This window comes from Phaseolus vulgaris, chromosome 8, assembly GCF_051622355.1.
Source record: "Phaseolus vulgaris cultivar YP4 chromosome 8, ASM5162235v1, whole genome shotgun sequence".
NCBI lineage: Eukaryota > Viridiplantae > Streptophyta > Magnoliopsida > Fabales > Fabaceae > Phaseolus > Phaseolus vulgaris.
Genome location: NC_143505.1, coordinates 55,150,795 through 55,166,267, shown reverse-complemented (window position 1 = coordinate 55,166,267; position 15,473 = coordinate 55,150,795). Strand labels below are relative to the sequence as shown.

At 34.7% G+C, this 15,473-nt stretch overlaps 1 protein-coding gene across 1 annotated transcript; it reads right to left on the bottom strand.

Annotated features, from left to right (window-relative positions):
• Nucleotides 1-424: 424 nt before the first annotated feature.
• Nucleotides 425-2,494, bottom strand: LOC137825377 (uncharacterized). Its single transcript, XM_068631049.2, has one exon. It carries the CDS (start codon nucleotides 2,492-2,494, stop codon nucleotides 425-427), a length of 2,070 nt encoding a protein of 689 aa, XP_068487150.2.
• Nucleotides 2,495-15,473: the final 12,979 nt, after the last annotated feature.

The window sequence follows — 15,473 nt, the reverse complement described above, 5'->3', positions numbered from 1 at the left end:
GCCGTTCTTCACCTAGTTTCCTTTTCTTTTGAGCGATCGGCCTGGCCTCTGTATAAACAGACAATCGATGGGTAATCACATCTGATTTTACCCCTGGCATGTCTGCAGCCGTCCAGGCGAAAAGATCAGCGTTCTTTGTTAATGTTTTACCGATCGTCTCTCGGTCGTCTGGTTTGAGGGATGTTCCCATGTATGTTTTCCGGTCTTTGTCCCGAAGGAATATGGGTTGAAGGTCTTCTCCTGCTTCCATTCGGGGATCATCCAGTCGAGGATCTAGATCGACTAAAGCGACCAAGTGTCTTCTAGATTCTCTTCCTCTGGAGCGTCTTTCTGTTGACCGACCTCTTCGCTCTGTGGTCCGTTCGGCTGACGTGGTATAAAGCCTTCGGGTCGGCTCCACCTTCAGGCTAGCTACATAACACTCTCATGCTGTCTTCTGGTCTACATGTACGGTTGCTATGTCTCCATTGACCGAGGGGAACTTCATAGCTAAATGAGGAGTTGAGACAATGGCTTTCAATCTGTTGATAGATGGTCGACCGAGCAAAATATTGTACGATGTATTGGCATTAACGAGTAGATATCGTATGTTGATGGTCTTGCTGAGGTAATCATCCCCGAACGTGGTGTACAGATCGATAAATCCTTTCGTATCCACTCTTTCCCCTGAGAAACCAACTATCTGCTCGTTGTATGGTTGTATCTCTGCTTCTGGAATCTTCATCTTCTTAAACGTTTCCCAATATAGGATGTCGACCGAGCTACCCTGATCTACCAAAACTTTTGCAATTGCAAATTTATCTATCTCCACAGTTATTACCATGGGGTCATCTTGAGATGGATCGATTGCTGTGAAGTCTTCGTCAGTGAAAGTGATTGGTGGTATATGCGGTCGGCGTTGTGTGGGAGTCGAATGAACGGATTGAATTGCTCTCAAATGCTTTTTCCTGGCTGAATTAGAGCATCCTCCACCCGCGAAGCCACCTGCAATGTAATTAATTTCTTGAGGGGGCTGACCGAGCGACACCGGTCCAGCGATTGTATTGATGACTGTGCGAACTTTTTGTTTAGTTCGACTTCTACGTTCAGGGCTTTCGCTTTTAGGCCTCGTTCGTCTGATCGGACTTTCGCTTCTTTTTCTTCTGCTTGAACGATAGTGGTTGTCACGGGTTCGGTCGTCTCTTCGTCCCGAACGTTCGCGGGGATCATGATCACGCTGGGGTGACCTGGGTGCCGTGATGGTGGTTTTCACGAACTTGCGCAGATGACCGGCCTGGACGAGCTCTTCAATTTTATCTTTCAGTGCTTGGCATCCTTCGGTCGTGTGGCCATAGTTACGATGGTATTGGCAACGTTTACTGGTGTCGGCATTGGGAGGGGTTTGTGATGGCCTCAACATCGGAATCAATTCAATCTGCAGTGCTTCGTCGAGAACCTTACCCCTTGGTACAATCAAGGGAGTGTAGTTATGGAAACGGGGTCCCCTATTGGGGCGATGTCGTTCTCGGTCGGTCGGTATTGTGGGGGGACGAATTTCTTTGCTCTTGTCCGTGTTCTCAGCATAAGTTTTTCGATGATAGTCAATATGTTCTTCTATCTGCATGAACTTCGTTGCTCTTGTTCTTAATTCATCCATATTGCACGGAGGTCGTTTGATAAGGCTTTCAGTGAACCTTCCTGGTAGTATGGCCGAGACCAAATGGTGCATGGCTATTTCTGGATTAAGATTACGAATGTTCATACACACTTTGCTAAATCTGTTCATGAATGTTCTCAATGATTCTCCCCTTTCTTGTTTGACATTTAGAAGAGACATGGAGGATGTCCGATGAGGTCTACTTGTGGCGTATTGCGTGGTGAACTTCAATTCCAAAGCGTCGAAGCTTGCAATGGAATTGGGTGGAAGGTCCGAAAACCATCCAAGGGGGCCTTCCCTGAGAGAGGTGGGGAAGACTTTACACCATACCGTTCGGTCGGTTGTGTAAAGGGTCATTTGAGTTCTAAATATATTCAGATGTTCGTCTGGGTCTGTGGAACCGTCATAAAGGTTTATCGTTAGGCCCCTCCACTTGTCAGGGAGAGGAGTGGCTATGATGTCATCAGTGAACGGATGGCCTTTCGGGTTTGCTACCTCGTTTGGGGTTACTGGCTTTGCACTCTGACGGGTGTGTTGAACGAATGACGTGTGAGGTATAGCCTGGGCTATCGTTCTTGTTCCTGATTGGAACGGTGATGGAGAAGGTGCACGTGAATGCCCTTCGCGTTCAGATTGCTCAAGTCTACCCAACAATCTCTTGTTTTGTTCTTTCAATTGTGCTATCTCCTCTGCGTGTTGTTGACGCTCTTCTTCTCGTCTTTTCCTTTCTTCATCTTGGCGAAGTTGATCGATGACTCCTTTTTGGAGTAACTCCTGCATCTGAATCTGGAGGGTTTGTAGTATGGTCCTATGCTCTTCAGAGATATCATTGTTGTTGTTATTTGCCGTTGAGCCCATCTTCAAGCGTTGGGATCTTTGGGTCTGGAAATAATGATTACTCGGCCCCACGGTGGGCGCCAATTGTACCTGTATGGATATTGGGGACTGAGTAATGTTGATCCACGTCGATACAAGGTGTCTTCTTCCCTCTGGGTTGTCCTATTCTTTAAGTCTTCTTTCTCTTCGCGTGCTTCGGTCGGCCGACGGGGGTACCTGCGATTGCACTCCGACGCTCAAGTCAGCAATGGTGCTCAAGTGAGAATTCTCTGATAGTATGGAAAACGTACCTTTTCCCCCTTTTCAGAAGTCCCTTTAGTAGGTTGACCTGGGCCTTGGCCATGTGGGCCAATCAGTTGATGGTTAGAGACATGCTTAGTGGTCTTTGGGTCGTGCCTGGTGGTTTCCTGAAAACCAGGGGAGTGGTCTAGAGAACGTGTTTTTACTTCGTCAATGGTTGTTATAACTGCTCTTTTCTACACGTGTAACCACGTTCTGGATTAAATTAGATTTATTCGACATAAACCACTCGTTCGTCCGGCTAGAGGTCATAGAAGGACGAAGAGTCGTATAAGACGCAGGGTTTTGTGATGATTTTACCATGAGTATGTTGCGGTCGTCCGGTGCCGACCGGTACATCTATATTTAAATATCTAACATATATAATATTTTTTTAAGATTTAACATACAATATTTCAAATCTTCTCTTCATTTTCTCATATCACAACAAAAATTACGATTTAATAAATTAATACAAATAAACTTAGAAGAATATATACAATAAGATTTCTTGAAATTAATAAATTGCTACAAATAGATACCATATGATCTAAATAATATTTTCTCATTTCTTTACCTATAAACAGTGACGGTATGTAAAGAAGCAAACAGATTCTAAATAAGTTTTTTTTTCATACACTTTTTATGCCTTTTTTTTTTCATACTCAAAATATATTTTACATGTACCTACCTATTTCCATTCTACAAGCCATAAACAGTATATTTTACAAATTAATCAAGATCTCTAATAATTAGTCAAGAATATTTTACCTACCTACCTATTTTTATTATTAATCTATTTATGAAATTTCTGTTAATCATGTGATCATTACAGATAAGTTATCAGGCTCAGTTTCACAACTGCATCGAATAAAACTATGATAAAATCTATTGACCTTAAAAGGTTAATCAAATCTTTAAATGTTTTGTATTCTGTTTAATGTAAACAATTCAAAAGTCATTCTGATTCCGTACCCAGCATGTGCTCTCAATCATTTCATTTTTAAATCATTAAACAAAAAGTCTATTAATTATCACAAGATTGTTGAATCATTGTGGTCACAAATTAAAAATTCTGATGCTTTCTTACGCATTAAATCCTCTTCAATTAGTTCAATAAGCATGTCTGCATTTTTCTTCTAAATTTTTTCATACCTTCTGATATAAATTTCTTTCAAAATTAAATAAATTGAACCAATAATAATTAAACACATTTAGAATTTAATTAAAATACATTAAAAATATACATTTTTTTACAGTATTACCTAATAATAAATTATTATATTTGGGTAGATTTATCGTCATAACAATTAAGCTACAATTATTTTCTAATTAGTTGATAATGTAATGATACTTACACCGACCAACATTTCACAAAGAAACATTCATATTTTTAATATTACACAATATATTAAGCAATAAACAAATATTAAGTAATGTGAAAATTAATTTACGCAAAATTTTATACTAAGTTTAGATTATCATATTACATGTCTACAGAAAAATAAATAACGGAATATATATATATATATATATATATATATGATTTTTTATTAAAAATATTTTTTAATCAATTATGTGTATTTTCTTATTGGCCAAATTTCTTTCCCCAATAAGTTGAAGCATAATTTTTAACATCGATTTGCAACTAATTTTAATATATTTTTAATGATATTTAACCAGTTTTACTATTCTTTTACTCTACCACTTTTTAAAAATTTAATATAGACCAATAACCAATAGTCTAAACGGCGTTTTAGAAATTATGAAAATTGTAATAGCTATTACCATTAACGTAGCTAGCGCGTGAATGGTCTCTAAAACAATCATCAATACTAACTTTTTTTGGTGCTTAACTAAATTTTTTATATTATTGGATTATTGTGATATCTACTTATTTATAATCTTTTTATAGTATTAAAAAGTTTAATATACATTACATAAATATTAATTGATGCCGATAACACATAATAAAATATCAGGTTAATATTATAAACCTGAATTTGTTTAATTTTTCGACACATCTTTTATGCTCTTTGAGAAAAAGAAAAGAAAGAAAATGAATGAAAGAAAAAAAAATGTGAGAAATGAGTATAAACAAAGGTTTTTTTGGTTGAAAAAAAAATAAAAATAAATAAGAGAATAGAAAAATGTATTTTATTAAAGAAAAGCAAAATAAAAATATTTATTATTATTGTTACTTACTATTGATATATGCAATGTTTTCCAAGAGGAAAATTATCATGTTTGTAATAAAGTTAAAAGAAACAATCTCTTAGGGACAATAATGCTAAAGAAATTGATGTTTAGAAGGAGATTTTAAATCACTCTTTATTCTTTAATTTTAATTGGAAATATGTTTCAAGATATAAAAAATCGTATGTATTTAAAATTCTAAGTATTTTTTAAATGTCATATATTATCAATCTACTTTTATATATATATATATATTAAAATTGTGTTGTGATAATTTTAAAAATTGAATTTTTTATTTTCCTTCTCTAAAAATTTGTAGAAATAATTTTTGTGTAAATATATACAGTGAAAGGCACTTAAAATGGTGGTGGTGGTGGCTAGGCAAAGGGCAATGGACACTACCTGTGATGGAGAATATTATTTAATTTTGTTACTTTTGATTTATTTTCCAACTACACAATTATTTGCCTGAACCATGGTGTTCAAAAATCTACACGCGCACACCATAAAGGCTATAGCTGGAGGTGGTGGTGACCTTGGTGGGGTTCCTGTAACCAGAATTAGTATATGCACTTATTCCACCCTCTGTGGACCACAACCCCTCCACCTTAATTTCACACCCAAACCAAATCACTTCCAATTCCCTATGGATTTTGGGTGCATGCAACTGTTCATCTCTGTACCTTTTCTTCTTCCTAACTACCACCCTACCGTTTTGGAGAAAAATCTCTTTTTAAATCGCAAGTTCAAATGGAAAAAATAAATGTACAAGAGCTTCTGGGACCTCAATGTTATGTAGGTAGGGTGAGACTAAGAGCATGTGGACTCTATCACCTTCTGCCAACAAATATTCTTGTGTGTGCTCAAGATGATGGAGTTTTATTAATTATTTGCATGGTTGTTGTGTGGAGTAATGGGTATTAAACACACTGCATTCAAGCTTTGGGGCCTATCACACCAGAGGAGCCATAATGACTGAACTCTTTCATCACTCACGACTCACTGCATCCCATTTCATTTTCATATATTTTCAACTCAAGGGTCCCCCCCCCCTCTCTTCTTCCTCCCCGAAACAGAGCTAATTTGGAACAGTTTCAACATCAATTCATACAAAGCATGAAATCTCACAAAATCTGTTGGCCAACAACCCTGTGTTCTGTATTCTTCTTCTCTCAACAGTTGTTTTCAAGAGAGGAGGGCCTTTGCAAATATCTGATGGTGGATCCCCTAGTTTCACTTGTGAAAAAGAAAATTCATATGGTGTACTCAACAAATGCAACCCCAAAAACTGTCAATTATGGCCACCCGTGTTTGATTTTGAGCCGTGGAAGAAGAAGCTAAACTATGATGGTATGTATGAAGACTAAGGCATACAATTCTGATCTTAAAAAAACTGGCTTTAATTGCAATGCAACAGGGAAGTTTGGCTGAGGCAAGGAAAATGTAAAAACTGTACAAACAAACAAACAAACTCTAGTTTATAATATTTTGTTTCATACTTCTAAAGCTCAAAATCTCCTTTACCTTCTGTACAAGGACTCTGTACTAATCTAGCCAATAAAAAACAATCACTATTTCTAACATGACTCTGCTAGCATATAACATATAACATATATCTGTATTCCCTGTATATGACAAAGAAGGTACTGAATAAGAAACCATATCTGATTACACTATTTATCCTGCTACATAAAACCTGAGAAATCACGCTATCTCCTGTTGTGTAAAGGGTTGGACCCTGTTGGCACTCTGCGTTTCTCTGACATAAAAACTCTATCTCTGCTGCTGATTGGAGAATTTCCCCACGGATGAAAATCTTGATGGGTTGAAGTGGAGGGGCCTGAGAATTTGGTCCTGATGCAGTGAATTCTTGGTGTAAGGAACAGAAGCGTGATGAGGATGAGGATGAGCAAGTGGAAGTGCTTCATGGTCATGGTATTTTTTTTTTGTTTAACAAGGTCAAGGAGAAACAAACACAAAGTGATGGAACTGCAGAATTTGGTGTAGGCTACGCTTGTTATATTGTGTATATATTTATATGGACACGGTTAGGTCCAACATGTGCATACTAAATCTGGTGATATTTATGAAACACTTGTGGTGTTTCCGTGTGAGTTTGGGTGGTGGGGCATGGCCTAATTACCGTCTGATTGTGATCAAATGGTCAATGATGGGTGGATACATGAATGCTGTGAGTAGGGTCTGGCATTGGATCAGGGTGTCTAGAATGACGGTTGTGTGGGTGAGGGTGGTGGGGTGGCAATATTCAATGAAAGACAGTGACATACAAAACTCAACACACACATAGGAACGACAGACATATATGTGAAAGCCTGAAACAAAGAAAGGTACTGTTTTTTTATTTTGCAAGCTATGACTTTAGTTAACTTCCTGAGATGGCCAAAACACCCTCAATGTTTCATTCTGAAAGAGTCAAAGCACGCGCATTATACCAGGGGTGTTCTTGTCATGAAAAGTCAAACATCGCCGACGCACTCGAGAGCCATGTGGCCTTGTAATACTACTATCTAATTAATCCTAAAGAGTTAAAATAATAAACATGTTGAAAGAGAACATACCACTGCTGTTGAGGCTATTCACATACACACCTCCATAAGGTAGGTTAAGTAGATCAGAATATGCTGGGTCTAAGTCAAAATGAGGATTTTGAATATTGGTCCCTTTTAAGGACTTCACATATGATATGCAAGAATTTGGACCCTTCAAATAGTTTCTATAACTGGCTTAGTCTTTCATGAAAATCAATGGGAAAGCTTTCATTTTTGACTAATGAAATGGTAAAAATATTTGTGATGATACCGTAATCTTTTTATGAATAGTATAGAAGTTTGTTTTAAGACTTATTCAGCAAACGCACCAATCAAAACCTGTTGCTTGTTATAAATGGTTCAAAATATAATAGATTAAGGGTGTCGTAATGCTGATAGTCTTGTGTTGAATGATTGTGTCATGTATAACGCATGTAATTAGTATCATACATTTAGACTATACCAGAAAAAGTATCATTTTAAAAAAAAGCATGTCAATAAAGAGAAGAGCACCAATTGTCAATGTTATTAGATCTAGTGGATGATGTATCTTCTTGCACGGGTGAGAATTGGCAAAGGCCCAAAGGCTTCATCGTGAAGCGTCTCTGAAAACTCGTTTCCACGTAGCTTTTTGCTTTTGGTATGGCAAAAGATGAAACCATTTATAATGAGAAGAAGAAGAACAACAAGAAGAAGAAACACTTTTGTTCTGTGACTGAGCTGTTTCACACTCAAAGCTGCAAGCATTCCTCAAAAGGGTATGCATATGGTTGGGCGTTAATTCAAGATTAAATATTGGAGACAAGTGAGTAGTCAAGAACTGTTGTAAAAGGGAAAGTGATTATAGACAGACAAATAGTAGTTTAGAGAAAGGGATATGTTGATTTTTGAAGAAATGAAAATTCTTGGCGGAAAGTTACTTAGATTATCTAACTAACCAACAAAATGGTAACCCTTCTTTATTACGTTTAGTGATTTATCACAGCTGATCTAATGTGAGAGAAACACAAGACAAAGTCATATATTTTGTTCAAAAAGAAAGAGAGAAAAAAAAGATGTCAATAGATGCACTTTTTGAGGTTGTACGGCTCAAAGCCATCGTTTTCTCATCCAACCAAGTGAGACATTGGCACTGAAATTCTGTGGTCCGCCCACAAATGCAGATAAACTTTCAAATATGTGTTCATGTGGGCATATGCATTTTTTAACCTTTTTAAGGGGCAATGAAAATTGCACTTTGGTATCATTTTTACCACTCTATAAACTGTAGTGTAATAATAACAAGAGGCTACGTAGGATATGAGTTTCCAACTGGAATGACCCCACACAGGGAGTTAACTCATACCATATTTCACCCTCTTTCCAATTTTGCAGTTCATCCACATTTCTATTCATAATATATATGTACAGCTTCTATTCTTGTGTAAGGGCCATTTATGAGCATCATTAGCAACTAATGAGTGGTTTCATGGTGATTCAAAGTTTTATCTTCATAGCTGTCACAAACAGAAGATTTCAATCTGAATTAAGATATTAATTATAGCCATCAAATGTATCGTTGACTATTATGGTTTACAATTAAACTGATGTCTCCTGATCTCGGGTTTCACCTACTCTCAAAACCTGGTTAAAATTGCCACTATTCTTATAACTTTTAATCAATCTCTCAGGTAAATTATTGGAGATTCTGATTTTGAAGTCTAAAGATATCTTAATTTTCTAATCAATGAGCACAACATGGAGATTTTATTCTTAAATGCAGGATTAGTTAAGTATCATTAACTCATATGTATACTTAAAAGGAAGTTATGTCTTTCACACATTTATAACCTAAGCCAAGCATAATAATTAGATTTTATATTTGTTTACTGTGCAAAAAGAGCCCTAATAAAGAAACTTATGTTATGAACATGTTTAAGTGTTAGATCTTGATGATGAACTAGATTGGAAGCTATAGCCTAAAGATTGATGTTGTCACAGCACATAATTAGTGTCATTGGTAGAGACAACTTAATTTTGTTTGACCACCTGAACTTTGTTTGGATGAGATTAGTTAGCTGTATTAAAGTGTGTTTGAAGGAACTGAATTTAACAGTGTTGGATGTTGTAGAAGAGAAGCATTGAGAGAGAGAATTTGGTGAGTGAAAAATGTGTGTTGTTGTGTTGGGTGTGGGATGAAGTCCACTAGCTGAGAGACATCCTTTTACTTTTGTGCGGTTGATCAGAAGTTACTTGAGTGGTTTGTTGAACAAAGTTTACATTCACTACTTCTCTTTAATCTTTATGATGCCATATTACAGATAAGTCAACCCACTGGATTCAACTTTCAAGTGCTATTCATATGTTTCAGATGCTGCTTCTTGGTTAGGCTATAAATTAACAGATCTTAATTTGGCAATTACCAAAATACTAAATTAACATTTATTCATAATAGTATACAATGTAATATAATCAAATTTATTTAATTTTCCTCATTTAATAATATGATGAGAAACTTATTTTTTTATTTATTTTTTTACTCATATTTTATCAGAGATATTTCACATTTTAATTTAACTTAAGAATATTTTTAAAATAATGGTATTTAATTTGATTAAATTAGTTAAAAATAAATTATATTTTAGTCTATCAGACTTGCACTTTTTATTTATTTAAATATAAGCGATGACCAAACTTTTAATTCTCCACACCCTTCTTTGCAGTTTGTAAGAGTTACTTATTTTGGGCTTTCAAAGTTTGGAATGCCAAATCCTAGGATTGGGGGCATTAAAATTTGAAAATATATTTTAAAATGTGATCCAAAATGTATTAATATATTGTAGAATGTATATCTCATAATATATTTCCAAATCTAAAAATACATACTAAAATATATTAATATATTCTGAAATATATATTTAAAATGAAATATGTTAGAATGCATATTTTGTAATGATTTTCTGGAAATACATTCTAGAATATATTAATATATTATTATGTATATTAATATATTCAAGATTGTACATTCTATAATCATGATTATACATTTTTAAAAAATTAAAAATATATTTCAAAAATATGGTTCAATCTAAAATGTATTAATATATTCTGAATTGTATATTTTTGAAAGGTATTACATATTGCAATATGCAATCCATAATGTAATTTTTAAGGATAAATTTATCATTTCAGCCCTCATGGGGGTGCTGGTATAGAAACATGGGAGTGCAAAATGCAATGCCTTTTGGATGGTCACACAAATATTGGGCTTAGAGTTACTTAAATTTTGGGGTTACGAGTTGGCAAATATTTCTTGCACCTCTATTTCCCTTACTTCCATATAATTTTAAAATTCAAAACGTATCCATTTGTGTGTATTGGACTGAGCAATCCATAACACTTCCCATTTAAAATGCACACATCCGATTGAATAATTAGAAGCTAAAATCGGATCAGCATATTAAATTGTAATGCAGTTTGTAAATTTATTTTTTATATCGGAATCTACAGTCCAGTAGACAATCTTAATCCGATTTTAGCTTTCAAATCGTTCAATTTTAAAATCGTTCAATTTGTACATTTAATTTATATTGCAAATCGGATTGTAATCCGGTATGTATAATGGAATTGTACAATCTAATATTTAATTTTCTAATAATATTTTGAATTGTACGATCTGATATGTATGTCCCAGATTCGGATAACAAATTGTCCAATCCAATATGTTAATAAAAAAAAAATTGGATTGTATGATTTGATATCAATGTAACACAACAAAAAATAGCAAGGTCGAAAAATAGTGTAAGAAAGATTCACATAACAAAAAAATTAAACTTACATTCACACAATAATGGAAGTCCTTCACGCTGTTGTTATCATTGTGGCAACCCGTATGGAGAGAGAAACTATACTTTCATGGATGCAGTTCAAATCATTTTTGGTAACAAAAATACACATTTATTATGAGTAGTTGTAGCGACTTCACAAGAGAAAGAGAAAGGAAATGAAGAGTGTAGTGTAATGTAAGGAGAGAATTAGGGTATTTAAATTTTTAAGAAAGGAACAAAAAGGAATTTCACATTTATTATGGAGATGTAGGAAGAACCCATAGAGGTGGAGGGAGAATTTGCCTTCAAAGTTTAGGTCACATTCATCCCACCAACATAGTTGAATTATGTGAAGGTCACTTCTTTTTTCTGCAGTCTCATAGCTTCCATATGTAATCCCCATCGAGGTAATTAAAAGATCAAACATCGTGGTTCCCTGGTTGTTACCGTCGTGTTATGTTATGGATGAACTCAAAACCAAAGTATTTTAAATTATACAATTTTAAAGTATTTTTTACATTAAAAAAAACTTCTAAAGTGAATGTAGATTCTAAAGTGAATGTAGAATGAATTTTGAGATTGAACAATTGAAAAGTCAAAAATTGAATTTAAAATTGTAAAATCCAAAGTTTTTTTCATAAAAAATTAATTTTCAAATTACATAATTCAAAAAACAATTTTTCATAAGCTAGAAGAACAAAGTGAAAAAATTTCATATTTATGGGAAAGAAGAAAGAAATTATGGGATTAAAAAGAAAAACTATCTTATTATAAAATGAAAAATATCACTACTTTTAACTGTTTACATTTAGGTACTATTTTTACGTGTTTAGACAAACTACTTGTTCTTACAACAAGGACCAAGAACACTAGAATAAGGTTGATAAGATCAACTCCTTTACAAATCTTCCGAACTTGGGCTGGACTCTCTCGGCTTCTCCTCGAGTTGGGCTCTCGGCTTCTTCTCGGGTTGGGCTCTCGCGGCTTCTACTCGAGTTGGGCTCTCGGCTTCTTCTCCTCACAGGTGGGTGTGTGTACCTGCAAGGCGCTCCGATGCCAAAGTCAGATATAGTTTTATGTTCATCAGATCAATTGAATCTTACTTACCTCTTGAGTTGAACCTCTATTTATAAGGCTCTCTTATTGGGCTTAAGAGTTACTTGGGTATTTTCTTTTTGCACCTAACATTTTGAAAACACACACCTGTATATTTGGGTCCATCTTATGGGCTTTGCTATAATCACTAATTTAATTTTACTTATTTACTTTTTATATTTAACCTTTCGGTTGAGACTTTCGGTACAACCTTTCGGTCGAGACTTTTGGTACAACCTTTCGGTTGACCTTTCGGCCTAGACAGTACACTAGCCCCCCAGGCATGAGGATTTGAAAAAGACGTTATGCCTAATGAAAAGGACAAATTTTGTATTTAATACCTTTCGTATCAAAGTATTGCCTTGTTTCATGTACTTTTCTTGATTATGCCGCTTGACATGATGAGTTATAATTGTGATATCATAACGCTTCGTTTGGAAGGGTTTTTTGTTTTTATTGATTCAGAAAGATTGAACTGAATACTCTCAAAAGGTATAATGTCTTCTTCAAGCTCTGTTTCTATTTCTGATGAATTTACAGAATTTTTGGACATGAGTAACGAGGCTATCAGGAAAGTAATTGAGATGAATGAGGATATTCATTCAATTGTTTCATCTGCCATCATTTCTGTTGTGAAGAATAAAGCTAGTAGTGATATGAGTTCAAGTGAAGAAGCTATAGATCTTGAAGCTGAATAAAGAGTTGGTTGAATCTAGCAAGAGTCTTGAATAACATAATTTTTTTTTTTTTGAAGATGTTTACCTTTCGGATTTCCTTTCGGTCAACCTTTCGGCCTATAACTAATAGAAAATTGATAACAATTGTTTGAAGCCGTTTACCTTTCGGATTTCCTTTCGGCCTATAACTTGTTGAAAATTGATAACAATTGTTTGAAGGCGTTTACCTTTCGGATTTCCTTTCGGCCAACTTTTCGGCCTATAACTTTCGGATTTTGTGCATACTAGTCCCAATGCTTCTTCTCGTGACATGTTCTCGTAGGCTACTATTCCTTCTCTTACAAATTCGGTGATTGAGCTTGCTAGTCGGACTTTACTAATTGGCAAAGCAATAAGAGAAGAGACTAAGGATGTTGTTTCTTCTTTTGAACTTGAAAAATTGAAAAAGGAAGCAACTGAATCAAATGAGAAGATCAGATCCTTAACTTCCCAAGTTGAAGAGTTGTCTAAGGCTAAGGATTGTTATGAAGCCGAGAAAGAGTCTGAAGGATGAGATTACTGAGTTAACGACTCATAAGTTATCCCTTGACGAAGAGATTCAACGTTTGAAAGGAAACTTCGCTGATCTTTCTGCTGCGAAGAAAGCTGAAGCTGATAATAATCTTCGTTTAGAATCTGTGATAAACCAGTTGAATTCAAGGGTTACTCGAGCTGAGGGTTATGTTGTTCAGCAACACAAGTTGGGTTTTGAAAAACCTCTCCAGCAAGCCGAGTATTTTTACAAGATTCCATTGGATGCTGGAAATTTCGACGTGGGCAAAGATTTTTATAATGACGAACTGATGCCCATCAGTGAAATTCCTTATGATGAAGATGAAGATGAAGATGGTGGGCTGATGATGATAGGCATGCCGGCGTCGAATAACTTGTTTTAGTTTGTTGTTTTGTAAGAACTCCCAAGTAAAGTTCCAGGGTTCTTAACATGTTTTGTCCCAGCCACTTGATGGTTATTTTGGATGTATAACATCAAGTTATATATAATATTCTATTTACTTTGCACGTATCCCAATTATTTGCTAGTGAATAATCTTCATTTATCACAAATGTGCATGAAAGATAAAGTGAAGATGTGATTGTCCACGTTCACCGCACCATATATCACCTAATATAACCAACGTGTCGGATCTTAACTTTCGGTTTTAGTATTTTTCCAACCTAAAATAAATACATCTCGCATTTTCGGTTTCAGTATCCGGCTTAGTATTTGGCTAACTATGCTTAAAAGATATATCTTAGTTTAACTCATCTAATATAACAAACATGTTCGACCTCATCTTTCGGCATCATCAGTATTCGACATTAGTTTTCGATAATATTCGATAATTTTCGATGCACTTTGCCCAACTAAAAAAAAGCATCTTTGACGACGAGAACTACATATAATATTCTTTGGAAAAAAGTTTAAGTGAAAGTAGTTTATGCCTAAAGATTTACATGAAATAGTTCCTTTGGAAAGTTTTAGGTTCGTCGTGAAACCACCTTTTGAACTTAATATAATTGTTTATTGTTTTCTTTTAATTCGAGCCATTTTTTGTTACCAATTAAATATCATTTTAGACCTCTCGGCCTAACCAACTTGTTATTTGTTTGAAATATTTAATGTTATTTTTCGGTTACCCATAAATATTATCACAGACTTCTCAATCTTGTTCTTTCGGTTATGTGATCTGATTGATTAATTTTGTTTTTCGGTAGAGCAAATGCTATCATAGACTTCTCGGTCTTAACTTCTCCGTGCCAACCTAACCTTTCAGTCATTTGACTTAAATGCTTTAAATGTTATCTTTCGATCATAAGCTATTATTTATTTATTATTGACATAAAATCTTGAAGAAGTTATTTTGGATGTATAGCATCAAACCATATATAATATTTTACTTACTTAGCACGTAACCTAATTGCTTGCTAGTGAATAATCTTATTTAACATAAGTATGCAGAAAAGATAAAATTAGATCATCTAATATAACCAATTTATCCGTTCGGTTTTGAAGTATAAAATTATTTAAATACTTTGCAACCTGGACCTTTCGATTTTTGAGTTTGAATCGAAAATAATTGTTTATGAACTTCCTAATTAAAGTTCTCGGTTTTTCTAGTTAGAGACCAATTTTGACTATTTTTATAGGTTTGAACTTTTGGACTTGATACTGATACGCCAATGTTTATTTAGACTTCTCGATTTTGTCTTAAGACCTCTCGGTTTTGCATTAGAACCTTTCGGTTTTTTCGATAAGACCTCTCGGTTTTTGTTTTGTGCAATACAAAAAATGAGACATTTCGGTTTTGTATTATAACCTTTCGGTTTTTTATAAGATCTCTCGGTTTTTGTTTTCTGT

Bases quoted from the DNA above. Each gene is read 5' to 3' on its own strand.
- LOC137825377 (XM_068631049.2), bottom strand. From the start codon at position 2,494: ATGGGCTCAACGGCAAATAACAACAACAATGATATCTCTGAAGAGCAT.